Source organism: Labeo rohita, chromosome 10 (genome assembly GCF_022985175.1).
Source record: "Labeo rohita strain BAU-BD-2019 chromosome 10, IGBB_LRoh.1.0, whole genome shotgun sequence".
Classification (NCBI taxonomy): Eukaryota; Metazoa; Chordata; class Actinopteri; order Cypriniformes; family Cyprinidae; genus Labeo; species Labeo rohita.
The window spans coordinates 1,121,857-1,134,928 of NC_066878.1; the positions used below are offsets into that span (position 1 = coordinate 1,121,857).

At 36.4% G+C, this 13,072-nt stretch overlaps 1 protein-coding gene and 1 pseudogene across 1 annotated transcript; both read right to left on the reverse strand.

Annotated features, from left to right (window-relative positions):
- Positions 1 to 3,257: 3,257 nt before the first annotated feature.
- LOC127171860 (trace amine-associated receptor 13c-like) lies at positions 3,258 to 4,325 on the reverse strand (annotated as a pseudogene).
- A 3,494-nt stretch (positions 4,326 to 7,819) lies between these two features.
- LOC127171891 (trace amine-associated receptor 13c-like) lies at positions 7,820 to 8,836 on the reverse strand. The gene has a single exon (XM_051120828.1). The coding sequence runs from the start codon at positions 8,828 to 8,830 to the stop codon at positions 7,820 to 7,822; it is 1,011 nt and encodes a 336-aa protein (XP_050976785.1). The 5' UTR covers positions 8,831 to 8,836.
- Positions 8,837 to 13,072: the final 4,236 nt, after the last annotated feature.

Below are 13,072 nucleotides of genomic sequence, written 5' to 3' on the forward strand. Positions count from 1 at the left end.
AGGAAGGTGTGGAGCTTGTGGAATGCAAGCATCAATGACTGGAACTTGATGCAAGCTGTAACTGGTAGCCATTGCAAGGCTGTTGCATTATGAATCATTTGTAGAGGTTTGATTGTGTGTGATTTTTGAGAATTTGAGCTAATAGCAAGATACATTAATTAGCATAAAAATACAGAGCATACACACGGTAGGTAAAACAGCTTTTAATGACACAGAAATATTTTCTATTTATATGTTTAACTGTGTAATGAAATACATTTATATAACTACTATCAGCATTTCTATTACCTTGTCAAGGTCAAGTTCAAAATTATTTAAAAATAAAACTTAAAAGCAGCATTTGCTAACCAAGGTGCTACACAACCAAAACATAAAAAAAAAAATCATCCAACAGTAAAAGCATGATTAAGACACAAAATGTAACATTATTAAATACTAATTGTGTAAAAGAGAGAGAGAGAAAAAAAAAGGAAAAAAAGAATAATAAATATAGCTGCAAGCAGCAATTACCGGGGTTCGAGCATTTAAGGCCTTTGAGGTGCTATGCAAGATTGTTCAAAATGAGATTTGTCATATGATATGAAGATCTAGTGTTTGTGTGAATATATTAATTTTTTTTTTGGCAATTTGAGACTATTTACCATAGAAATCTAGTGTTTTTTAAGCTTATAGCGCCACCTATGGTCTGATCTCCATGAAACGTTGCATGCTTGTTAAGAGTCATCTGCCACATGTTCTTACCAATTTTTGGAAAGTTTTGGGTTTTTCTTTAGGTTTTATAGGCTTTTGGGTATATGTGGCCACACCCCTTTTGTAAATGACCCCGTTATAGCTAACCAAAGGACAAAATTCAATTTTTTTTTTGATAATTATTGATCTAGGGAGTCCAGAGAATATTACTGCAGTGGTCTGTTCAAGATTGAGTTAAAAACCAAGGAATAGTTCGCAAAAGTAGGTTTTTAACATATTTGTGAATATTTAATGAACGACTTGAATGACAGCAATGGTTCTTGAGTTAAAGTTGTTCATCATGAGGAGATCTATCAAATGATATAAAGATCTAGTGTTTGTGTGAATATATGAGCATTTATTTAGCCATTTGAATCCATTTACCATACAGAGTGTGTGTTTTTGAAGCCTTTTTAACTGTTATAGCGCCACCTATCGTCCGATCTTCACGAAACTTTCCATGCTAGTTAAGAGTCATCTGACACATGTTCTCACCAATTTTTGTAAAGTTTTGAGTTTTCATTTAGGTTTTATAGGCTTTTGGGTATATGTGGCCACACCCCTTTTGTAAATGACCCTGTTACAGCTAACCGAATGACAAAATTCAACATTTTTTTGATAATTATTGATCTAGAGAGTTCAGAGAATATTACTGCAGTGGTTTGATCGAGATTGAGCAATAAACCTAGGACTAGTTCGCAAAAGTAGGTTTTTAACATATTTGTGAATAATTAGTGAACAGTTTGATTGACAGCAATGGTTCTTGAGGCAAATTTGTTCATCATGAGGAGATCTATCAAATGATATGGAGATCTAGTGTTTGTGTAAATATAAGTGCATATATTTAGCCGTTTGAAGCCATTTACCATACACAGCTTGTGTTTTTGAAGCCTTTTTAACTGTTATAGTGCCACCTATGGTCGGATCTTCACGAAACTTTGCATGCTTATTAAGAGTCATCTGTCACATGTTCTCACCACTTTTCGTAAAGTTTTGAGTTTTTGTTTAGGTTTTATAAGCTTTTGGGTATTTTTGGCCACGCCCCTTTTCTAAATGATCCCGTTATGGCTAATTATTGATCTAGAGAGTCCAGAGAATTGTGCTGCAGTGGTCTGATCGAGATTGAGCAAAAAACCTAGGACTAGTTCGCAAAAGTAGGTTTTTCACATAATTGTGAATAATTAATGAACGATTTGATTGACAGCAATGGTTCTTAAGGGAAAGTTGTTCATCATGAGGAGATCTATCCAATGATGTGCATATTGTGTGGATGTGTGCAACACCACGTGATTACAGAGCCATAAAACTCGTTAGCGCCAACTAGTGGCCGATTTCTTTCAAAATTCTTACAGACCTTTAGGGCCATGAGTCAAACATGGCCAGTGAGTTTCGTTCCGATCGGCCTCCGTTAACCTTGTCTAATAGGTGCTCAAATTTCGTTGGTCGATGGCGGCCATATTTTTTGAGATACGTCAATGTCCTTATAGACCCTTATGGCACATTGGACAGAGACACTGCATACCAATTTTCAGGTTGATTGGACTGACGTTTGCGAAGTTATAGTCATTTTTATGTTTTTTCAGGCTTATAGCGCCACCAAGTGGCAAAGCTGTGCAATTTTTTTTATTTGACCAAAGATTGAGCTTATACACATGTGTACCGAGTTTGGTGAAGATATCTCATTTGGTTCATGAGTTATAGCCATTTTAGTAAAAATGGCCCCCCACCTGACAAACTTTTTGGGGTCCCTTCGCCACGATCAGTCGAAATTTCAACTTTTTTTTGATAATTATTGATATTCACTGTCCAGAGAACATTTCTGCACTGGTTTGGTTCCGATCGGGCGAAAAACCTAGGACTAGTTCGCAAGAGTAGGTTTCGGATACAACACCATTTTGCGGAAAAACGGTACGTCGTACGGAAAATCTGCACCAGTACACTTTTGTGCGTATTGACCCAAGGATCGCAACGATGTAAAGTTTTTGAGTCTACGACAAAAATTGTACAAGCTAGGGCCAAAAATGTAAAAAAAGTTAGTTTTTGGCGCTGTAGCGCCACCTTTAGGCCGATTACGGCGAGACTTTGATAGATTCGTTCATCGGGGAGCTCTACGTTCTGGCCAAATTTCAGGTCTCTAGGCCTTACGGTTTGGTCTGCACGATCAGTTTTAGCGGAGAAAAATAATAATAAAAAAAATCCTTACAATAACAATAGGGTTTCAGTGCTACGCACTCGAACCCCTAATTAGTCCACATCTTAGATTTCCCTTTTTACATTTGACTCTAGTATTGCCTTATCCATGAAGTATACATGTCGTGCTGCCTCAGAACAAAAAAAAGGCATAAAAGGCATTATCTGACAGCTTCAGTCACCATTCATGTTTATTTAATTATTTTTCTGTACAATGAAAGTGAAAGATGAGTAAATGTCTCTTTAATGTTAAGCTAACATTAATTATTGAATTGTATGTGTCATGTACATAAGTTCTAAAGTTCAAAAATAAAACCAAAATAAATCCCCAATGTAAATCATGAATGATAATCTGTAAAAATGTCCATCAGAGAGGATGCTGGCTGAAAAATTCTGAAAGTTAGAATGTGTGTAACTGATATTTTAAACCAGCGGTAAAATAAAGCATAGACAATAGGATTCAGACCTGAATTAATATGGAAAGTCCATGTTAGAAATGTCATTGTATTAGAAGAAATTGCTGTGGGTTTTGTTAGAGAACAAATGTAGAATGGAATCCAGCAAAGCAGATAAGCTGTCACAATGATTCCTAATGTCATTGCAGCTTTGCCCTCAGATTTCCTTCTCACTGAAACTTCCATTACACATTTTACACCGTTAATTTGAGAGTTAATAACTTTCACTTGCTGTTGCACAACATAAAATATCCTCAAATATGCAGTAATGATCACAGTACACGGAAATAAAAAGGAAAAAATCAAATCAATGAATTTCCAAGCATTAGTAATCAGAACAATACACTGGCCGTAACACAGTGTTTTGTCTGATGTGTTAAAATATCCATTAGTAATTACATACCAAATATTGTAAACTGAACAGCAAAACCAGCAGAGACCAATGCTTACTAAAGTTTTAGTCACAGTTATTGTCTGTGGGTATATTAAAGAGTAACACACAGCCATATAACGATCCACAGCAATTAAAACTAAATTACATAGAGATGTAGAAAGGAGCAACCTAACGATAATCACAAACAGTCCACAGTAAGTGTCTCCAAAGTACCAACATGTCTCAATTTGCTTGATTCCCTCTATGGGTATAACAATGAGTCCAATAAGCATGTCGGCCACAGCCAGAGAGAGAATGAGCAGGTTGGTTGGCGTGTGAAGCTTCTTGAAGTGAGAGATGGAGATGATCACCAGCAGGTTCAGAAACACAGTCCATGCTGACAGCAATAATACAAACATGTAGATAATATTGTATTCATGCCTAGAGCGTTTTCCCTTGATACATGACGAGTTGATTGCAGGAAAGCAGTATTGAGTCTCATGGTCTTCTGTCTCATAGGCCATGAGTGGATCTCCTCCTGTTAGGGAGTATTTCTGATCTCCTCACTGTTCTTTCATTTATATGGTATCTGGCTTGGACTGGCCCACCCATCTACCGCCCACTCTGATGCTGCATAATCATATAATCATTTTCTTCTTTCAATGTTTGACACACAACTGTATAAAAGTATAAATCATTTTTTTTATTTGAATCAGTTTTGATCCTCACTCTCTATGACTAGGTTATTTAGGTTGTAGTGCAGCAAAAATGACACTGAGTGAAGTCAAAAAGAGTTGTGGTACCATGAAGAGACAGTTAATTTGTAAAATGTAACAGTCTATGGCAGCCCATAGAACTGCTTGTCGGAAAGTTATGCAATTCAGCACACAGAGGACAGTCTTTAGATTTACCATAGTAACTCTACACTTACTAACGCTCTAACTGAAACCCTCTAATACCACCAACAGCTCAAAGTTGCGCTTACTTTTATGGCAATAACCTTTAAACCTAAAGTTTAATAGCAAAACTCTTTAGAAGCAAGGTTCCTTGGCTTATGCAGAGTTGAATGCATACCAAAAATTCTATGGGTGAATTATTCACACAACCTACTTTTTGGAACTGATTTTGATTAACACGTACATGAATTTGATGCAGGGCATGCCAAAATAGATGTGAGGCTATATCTCCACACCGTTTTAGAATATTCAAGGCAAAATTGACGGCACCGATAGCCCTGTGGGCAGTGCGCCGACAAATGGTGCAGTAACACCTCGGGTGTCCCGAGATCGAATCCCGCCTCATGGATCTTTACCGATCACACCCCTTCTCTCTCCCACTCACTTCCTGTTGTATCTCCACAGTCCTGTCGTCGAAAAATCTGAAAAAAAGAATATTCAAGCCAAAATTGGTGTATTTTATAATAACCATGCGCTGAGGGTGCCTGCACAGTTTCAGCACAGCACCACCTATTAGGCAGGACATATGAACATTTTTTTGCTTACGGCTTCCGAACGGTTTAGCCAAAAATCACAAGACTGGTCTCTTTAGGTTCAGTGTGACATACTGAGTTGAACCATACACATGTTAGCATTTTTTAATTTTGTCATAAATTGCCATATTTCTGTCATAACTTTCTGAGTGTTTAGCATGGTAATGTACATGAGCGTTAATGTGTTTGGTCTTGGCGGTATAGATCTGCTATGCTGCTGATGTGGCAGAGCAAGTACGGAGGCTTGCTACTGCCAGTACATCCACAAACATGCTGTTGTGAACATGTTGGAAATACTGCTGCTGCACATATAACATGTTGAAATAACCCCATATATAACATACATGAAAGTACCCCGTAGTTATACAGGTGGAGCTGGGAAACGTGAAGGGTTTCTGAAGCACGCTGCAACTGCTGCAGCAAGCACTAGCAAAGTATTTGAATGTTGAGCAAGCAAGCACATTGGCTGCTGATATGAAAAAAAAAACTATTGACTGTAAAAGTGAAGCCAAAACATAGTAAAGTGAAGCCAAAACATCTCAGTGTGGCCACTGTCAACTTGCGTCAGTTGGAGCCACAGTCTGCACAGTACAGAATCATTTGGAACCTGTGGCAGTGGAGCCGTGGTATCAAAGTCCCATCCAGACTCCTGCAGACCCAATCGCAAGATCACCTTCATGACACCACACCCGTTTTTGTAGCATCAAATAACTAGCTAAAAGCACATTTATTAGAAAAACAGACACTTGAACATAAATCAGCATCATAAGAACTACCTAAAATGACGGAATCATTTGAAGTGTAATTCAGTTGTTTAGGTTGTCGTAATCTGTTGAACTTCTTATCCGCCATTTTGATTTCTTTCAAAACCTTCACTGCGCTTTAGAAACTATCTCCATCTACACTACACAACCAAAAATGCATGTCACATGACCATTCATGTAGGTACAACCATAGATATGTATAGGTAGATGCCCTATTATTTAGATTGCGGACAAGTCTACGTGCTTGGAGTGGACGAATTATGCATCTACCTATACATATCTATGGGCACAACAATGAGCATAAAGTTACTGTTTACATGGTCATCAAGGATACGCAGAGAGAATGTGGGCAGCCATGCCATCGTTTTCAAAAGTCTCCATTTTGGTTCGTTTACACTGAAACGCAACCCTGGAGATTTTAAACTAAAAAGGGGTCTGCAGCATTTTCAAAAGACTCTGTTTTCGAGGGTTGAAAATGCCAGAGTAGTGTAAACGACAGGTGTAACCGTAGCTTAACTTATGCATTTTAAAATGTAAACGCACTAGTGTAAACGCATCCTAAAGCTGGTGGAGTATGCATCTAAAGCTGGCTCACCTATATCAAACTGTGAAGTTAATTGCAGTTACTCATCTACTACTTAAAAAAAAAAAATAAAAATAAAAATAACAGAACACAGATAAACAATATAGTGACCATACACTCTTAAATATAAAGGTGCTTCACGATGCCATAGAAGAACCTTTTCTGTCTAAATGGTTTCATAAAGAAACTTTAACATCTGAAGAACCTTTCTGTTTCACCAAAGGTTCTTTGTGGTGAAAGAAGGTTCTTTAGATTCTGAAAAGGTAAGAAAGAGATGGACCTTTGACAAAGAACCTTTGACTGAATGTTTTTTTATGGAACCAAAAATGGTTCTTTTATGGCATCCCTGTGAAGAACCTTTTAAGCACCTTGATTTTTAAGAGTGTATAGTGTTGGAAACATGTTCATTCTCATCACGTTTCATCAGTCAAACGTATCTTTCTTCTTTTTATTCAGCTACAGTGATAGCTGGATGCCTTTGTGCATAATAGGGTTATTCCTAAAAAGTCATTTGTTTTATTACTCTGAATCTCACTTGAGGCTTTTCTGTGTGAGGGATCATAGTTATTGATAATGCCAGTATATCACAACACCCCTATTTAACATGATTATGATTTCTTTTTTTGAACATAATGTTTTTTGTCAATACCGGTATATCATGACACCCCTAGTAGTGACCAAAAGAGTTGTTTCTTCAGCTTTGAATAGGCCTAGAGTCCAGCCCAAGGATTGACACTTGTTGTTGACTCTTTTGCAGCTTTGTAGTTTCATTTGTTATTTTAATACAATAAATATTCATTTGTTTTTCAATGGTTAACTTATTTGTATTCAGAATCATTAAACTAACCTTAAATGATTAAAAACTCCATCTAGAATCAACAAATCTAGTTTACTTTACTGTATATATTTTTGTATGTATTGTATTTAAGACATTATATTATGTAAAATAGTTATGCGTGTTTCGTGCCATCACCTGACCTTTTTAATGACATGAATTTAATAAAGAATACATTCCTTCTCGTTTATATAATTCTGACATAATGTTCGACCATGGCTGTCCCTCTGTAAAATTACGTATCAGCAACAGCTAGATATTCTGATTAACAAGCAAATCATGACATAGTTGTTTGGGTGAACTATCCTTTTCATATTACATTAATATTTATTGTTGAAATGTATGTCTCATTGCTTTACCAAAACACATGAATACATATCACGTATGCTGTAACAGAAACATTAATGACAATCTGTAAAAATGTCCATCAGAGAGGATGCTGGCTGAAATATTCTAAGAGTTAGAATATGTTTAATTGATATTTTAAACCAGCGGTAAAACAAGGCGTAAATTAGAGGATTAAGACCACAACTAACATACAAAGTCCAAATTAGAAATGTCATTGTAGTAGAAGAGATTGCTGTGTTTTTTGTTAGAGAACAGATATTGAAAGGAATCCAGCAAATCAGATAAACTGCCACAATGATTCCTAATGTGAGAGCAGCTTTACTCTCAGATTTCCTCTTCACTGAAACTTCCATTACACATTTACCACCCTTTGTCAGAGAGTTTATAACTTTCACTTGCCATTGCACAACATAAAATATCCTTAGATACACAGTGATGATCACAACACAAGGAAATAGGAAGAAAAAAGTCAAATCAGTGAATGTCCAAGCAGGACTAATCATAACAATACACTGGCCGTAACACAGTGTTTTTTGTGAGATGTTAAAGTATGCACTACTAATTACATTCCCAATATTATAAACAGAACAGAGAAACCAGCAGAGACAGATGCTTATTAAAGTTTTTGTAGTTGTTATTTTCTGTGGGTACACTAAAGGGTGACACACAGCCACATAACGATCAACAGCAATTAAAACTAAATTACTAACAGATGTAGAAAGGAGCAACCTAACAGCAATTACAAACAGTCCACAGTAAGTGTCTCCAAAGTACCAACATGTCTCAGTTTGCTTGATGCCCTCTATGGGTATCAAAATGAGTCCGGTAAGCAGGTCAGCCACAGCCAGAGACAGAATAAGCAGGTTGGTTGGAGTGTGAAGCTTCTTGAAGTGAGAGATGGAGATGATCACCAGAAGGTTTAGAAAAACTGTCCATGCTGACAGCAATGATATGAAGAGATAAATCATATTGTATTCATGCCTTAAGCGTTTTCCCTTGATACATGATGAGTTGATGGTAGGAAAGCAGTATTGAATCTCGTGATTCTCTGTCTCATAGACCATGTGTGAGTCTCCGTCTGTTTGATCTACTCTGTCCTTTAATTTATACAGTGTCTGAATCATCCCATCTACCACCCACCCTCATACTGCATAATTATATAATTATTTTCTTGATACATAAACACACGTATTAAACAGTTTCCCAGAAGCATTGTTTTATAGGGATTTTTTTTTTCCCTTAGACACGCACCTAGTGTTTAGCTTCATAAGATATTGATTTATCCACTGTGGTTGTTTGGACTACCCATGTGTTCATTTTTAATGTGTCAGTATTGAGGGACCTATCCACTTACATTGTGTAGTCCCTGTAGCACCTGCAGACAAATGGTGTTAGATCTTTTATCAGTACTAATTTCTCTTTCTGAGCCATTTTTACAGTGACTTTGGAAGGAACAGTTCAACCAAAAATGAACATACTGTCATCTTTGACTTACCTTTATGTTGTTTCTAGCCTATAGGCTTTCTTTTCTCTTTTTTTGCAACAGAAAAGATGATATTTTGAAAAATGTTGATCTTTTGATGATGATATTTTGAAATGTTGTATGCATGTAGGATGACAATTCTCAAACCTGGGTGGGTATCCCTTTAGTTGTGCTTATTTTTAAGATGTGTTTCAATACGTAAGTTATTAGACTTCACTGTGGCTATATCATCATGTAAAAGTTTGCAGTTCCATGTCTTAATTTTTGGGACTTGTGCACAGCAATTTGACTACGAAGTTTGGAATTAATAATACAATAATTATGTCATAATGCATCAGAGTGGGTGGAATATGGGTGGTCTGGTCTGATCCAGACAGTGTATAAATGAAAGAACAGTAAGGAGAACAGAACAAACTCCTGACAGGAGGAGATTCACTCATGGCCTATGAGACGGAGGATCATGACACTCAGTACTCTTTCCTGCCATCAACTCATCATGCATCAAGGGAAAACATTCCTGTCATGAATATAATATCATGTATGTGTTTTTTCATTGCTGTCAGGATGGACTGTGTTTCTGAATCTGCTGGTGATCATCTCCATCTCTCACTTCAAGAAGCTTCACACTCCAACCAACCTGCTCATTCTCTCTCTGGCTGTGGCCGACCTGTTTGTTGGACTTATTGTGATGCCTGTGGAAGCCATAAAACTGATTGAGATGTGTTGGTACTTTGGAGACACATTATGTGACCTGTTTATTATAATGTTGGGTCTGCTCCTCTCAACATCTTTTAGCAATTTAGTTTTAATTGCTGTTGATCGTTATGTGGCTGTGTGTCACCTATTACTCTACCAACGGCAGGTAACCACAACTAAAACCTTAATAAGCATCTGTCTCTGCTGTTTTTTTTTTCTTCAGCCTACAATGTTGCCTATATGATTAGTGGCAGATATTTTGACACTTCACAAAGATCAGACATGTACTATGGAAAGTGCTATTTAATAATAGGTTTTTCATGGACAGTCACTGACTTGTTCTTTTTCTTTCTTGTTTCCTTGTACTGTGATCATAACATTATATTTGAGGATTTTTTATGTTGTACATCAGCAAGTGAAAGTTATAAACTCTTGTCATAAATGTGTATTGGAAGGTTCAGTGAGGAGGAAATCTGAGAGCAAAGCTGCTCTGACATTAGGAATCATTATGACAGTTTATCTGCTTTGCTACATTCCATACTATCTATTGTCTGTAACAGGTACTACTGTAATCTCTTCTGCCACAATGACATTTCTAGCATGGACTGTGTATGTTAACTCAGGTCTGAATCCGCTTATCTATGCTTTATTTTACCGCTGGTTTAAAATCTCAGTTAAACATCCTAACTCTCAAAATATTGGAGCCAGCATCATCTCTTTTGGACGTTTTTACTGATTATTTGTGATTTAATTATTATTATTTATTTTTTTTAAAGAGCAGGGGCATTAAATGTTTTTCAGTAAAGTAGGGCTGGGATATATAGCTAAATATTTATAAATAAAACAAATGAAAATTATACAGAAAGTGCAGTCTTCTGACAAAAAGCTGTGGTTTTTGAGTTCTTTTGAAAAACAAAGAAACATTTCATAGAACAAGTGGGAGGATATTAGTTTGTGTTTACACTTTAAAACTTAATGCACACATTTTTTTCTGACATACAGTATCTGACTTTTTTGTCCATTGCTTATGGCTATCACTGTCAGTCATCCTATTTTGGATTGATTCCCACATTTAATTTTGGTTGCCAATCCAGAAATTTCGCAGTGTGTAGCTAGCAGCCTGAAAAATAAAACTTTTATTTAAATTGTGAAAGCAAGCAGAGAGTTTCCTTTATAATTACTGGAGCTGTCATTTCATTAATCAATTCAGCATGAGCTTACTGAGCTCTGCACTGTTGCAAAAACACAGCTGTGATCAGTGACGTATACACTGTGCAATGAATCTCTTATTTACGTTGTGTTTAAACCAATAATAGCCGGACTAGTTCTTATATGAGTATTTATGTGTCCTTTCACAAACTGTTTATTGTTGCTGGGAGGTGGCATAACTGTATGATAATAGAGGCCAGGGTGGGTCAGAGTATGCGTAATTTAGTTTTGCTGTTATCCAGCATTACATCTTTACTAGGGATGCAAGAGAGATTGAAATGATCAAAATATTGCCAATGTATATATTGCGTATTTTTTTTTTTAGACTTTTTTTTTTTTTTTTTTTTTTTTTAAATATATAGTATCACCTAAATGTTTGATCATGCAGTGCATGTTAGTAACATGTAAGGTGAACTTAGCAACATGAGAGAGAAGGATCCAAATACAGATGTTTATTAACAAAAGTACAGTTGTAGGAAACGGGAGCTTTAACAGAATTAAAAACTGAAGGACAGCATATAACAAGAGCACAAAAACAGAACCCTGACAGCTAGTGCTTTTCTCAAAACCTTTTTTTTTTCTTTTTTTTTTTTTTTTTTAGTAATTTCAGTACATATTTGGGGCCACTCTTTATTGCTGCTTTTGAATGGCGCAAACAACTTTGTGCACACCAGGCCGCTGACCTCCCATTTAGACAGTGACTTTGCACCTTTGTTAATTTGACCAACCTGAGACAGAAATGAATCACCTAAGGATATCCATTTGTGTGTTTGTTCGGTATTTCACGTAGATAAATAATCCTGAGGGTCCTGTTAACACGTTCAGTATTAAAGTTCTGCTGTAATGACAATTTCAGAGTGAACTGTTTGTTAAGGGTATGAAAACAAAACACACACAATACACTGATGCTGCAATGTCCTCAGAGGTCTGTAAGTTTATTTTCATGGTTTAAAATGAGCTAAATTTTGACAGTTAGAATCAACATGAATATTTAAAAAAAAATACAAAATAAAATTTATTCATAATAATTAGCACATAAGCTGTAAGTACAGAAAATCTGCAGTAATATGGTACAGCATTATTTAATGGTTAATTATGTAATAATCCAGGAACAAGAAAGATGTTTTAGATCTTGTCATGTGCAGAGGCCTGCCTTTACCTCTTTGTTAAAGCAGTGTTATGCATGTGTGTCTACACACTACAGTCTTTGGGTAACATATGTAAGGACTACATGACACCAAGCCGACATTAAATAACTAGCAGTGCACAGGGCAGCTGATGTCACCTCGCATCACCTGCGTCTGGCCTGAAAGTTGCATTTGAACACACCAAAGAGACTACAGCCAACGGCCAACTAGCGTGCATGTTCTGTGCCTGCATGAGAGGAAATAACTTTCTATGCCATCAGGTGCAACTAGGACTGCAGATATACAAATTATGAACAAAGCGAAGTCTTCTTTCCAGACATCCATAAAATTAGGGGCACAATAAAATTGGTTATATCCACAAATACAGGTGTCAGTATGAAGTCCAAGAAAATTAACATTGGAACAAAGCAGTGTATAGCACGGCTGGGGTCACCTTGCATCATCTGCTGAAGAGATTACGGCCAACGGCCAGCCAGTATGCATGTTCTGTGCCTGCATAATATAACTTTCTGAAATAACATTTTTATACCATCAGGTAGGAATAAAGATATACAAATTATAAACAAAGCAAAGTTTTCACTTCTTTCCAGACATCCATAAAATTGGGGGCACAATAAAATTGTATTTATTTATTTTATTTTTTTACCTCATGCTATATCCACAAATGCATGTGTCAGTATGAAGTCCAAGAACATTGACATCCATTGGAACATATACACTTACCTTGTACTGCAATATTGAGTTGCTATATTACAGAATAACTGTTGCCA

Excerpts from the sequence above, each read along its gene's own strand:
- LOC127171891 (XM_051120828.1), bottom strand. The coding sequence starts at position 8,830 with ATGGTCTATGAGACAGAGAATCACGAGATTCAATACTGCTTTCCTACC.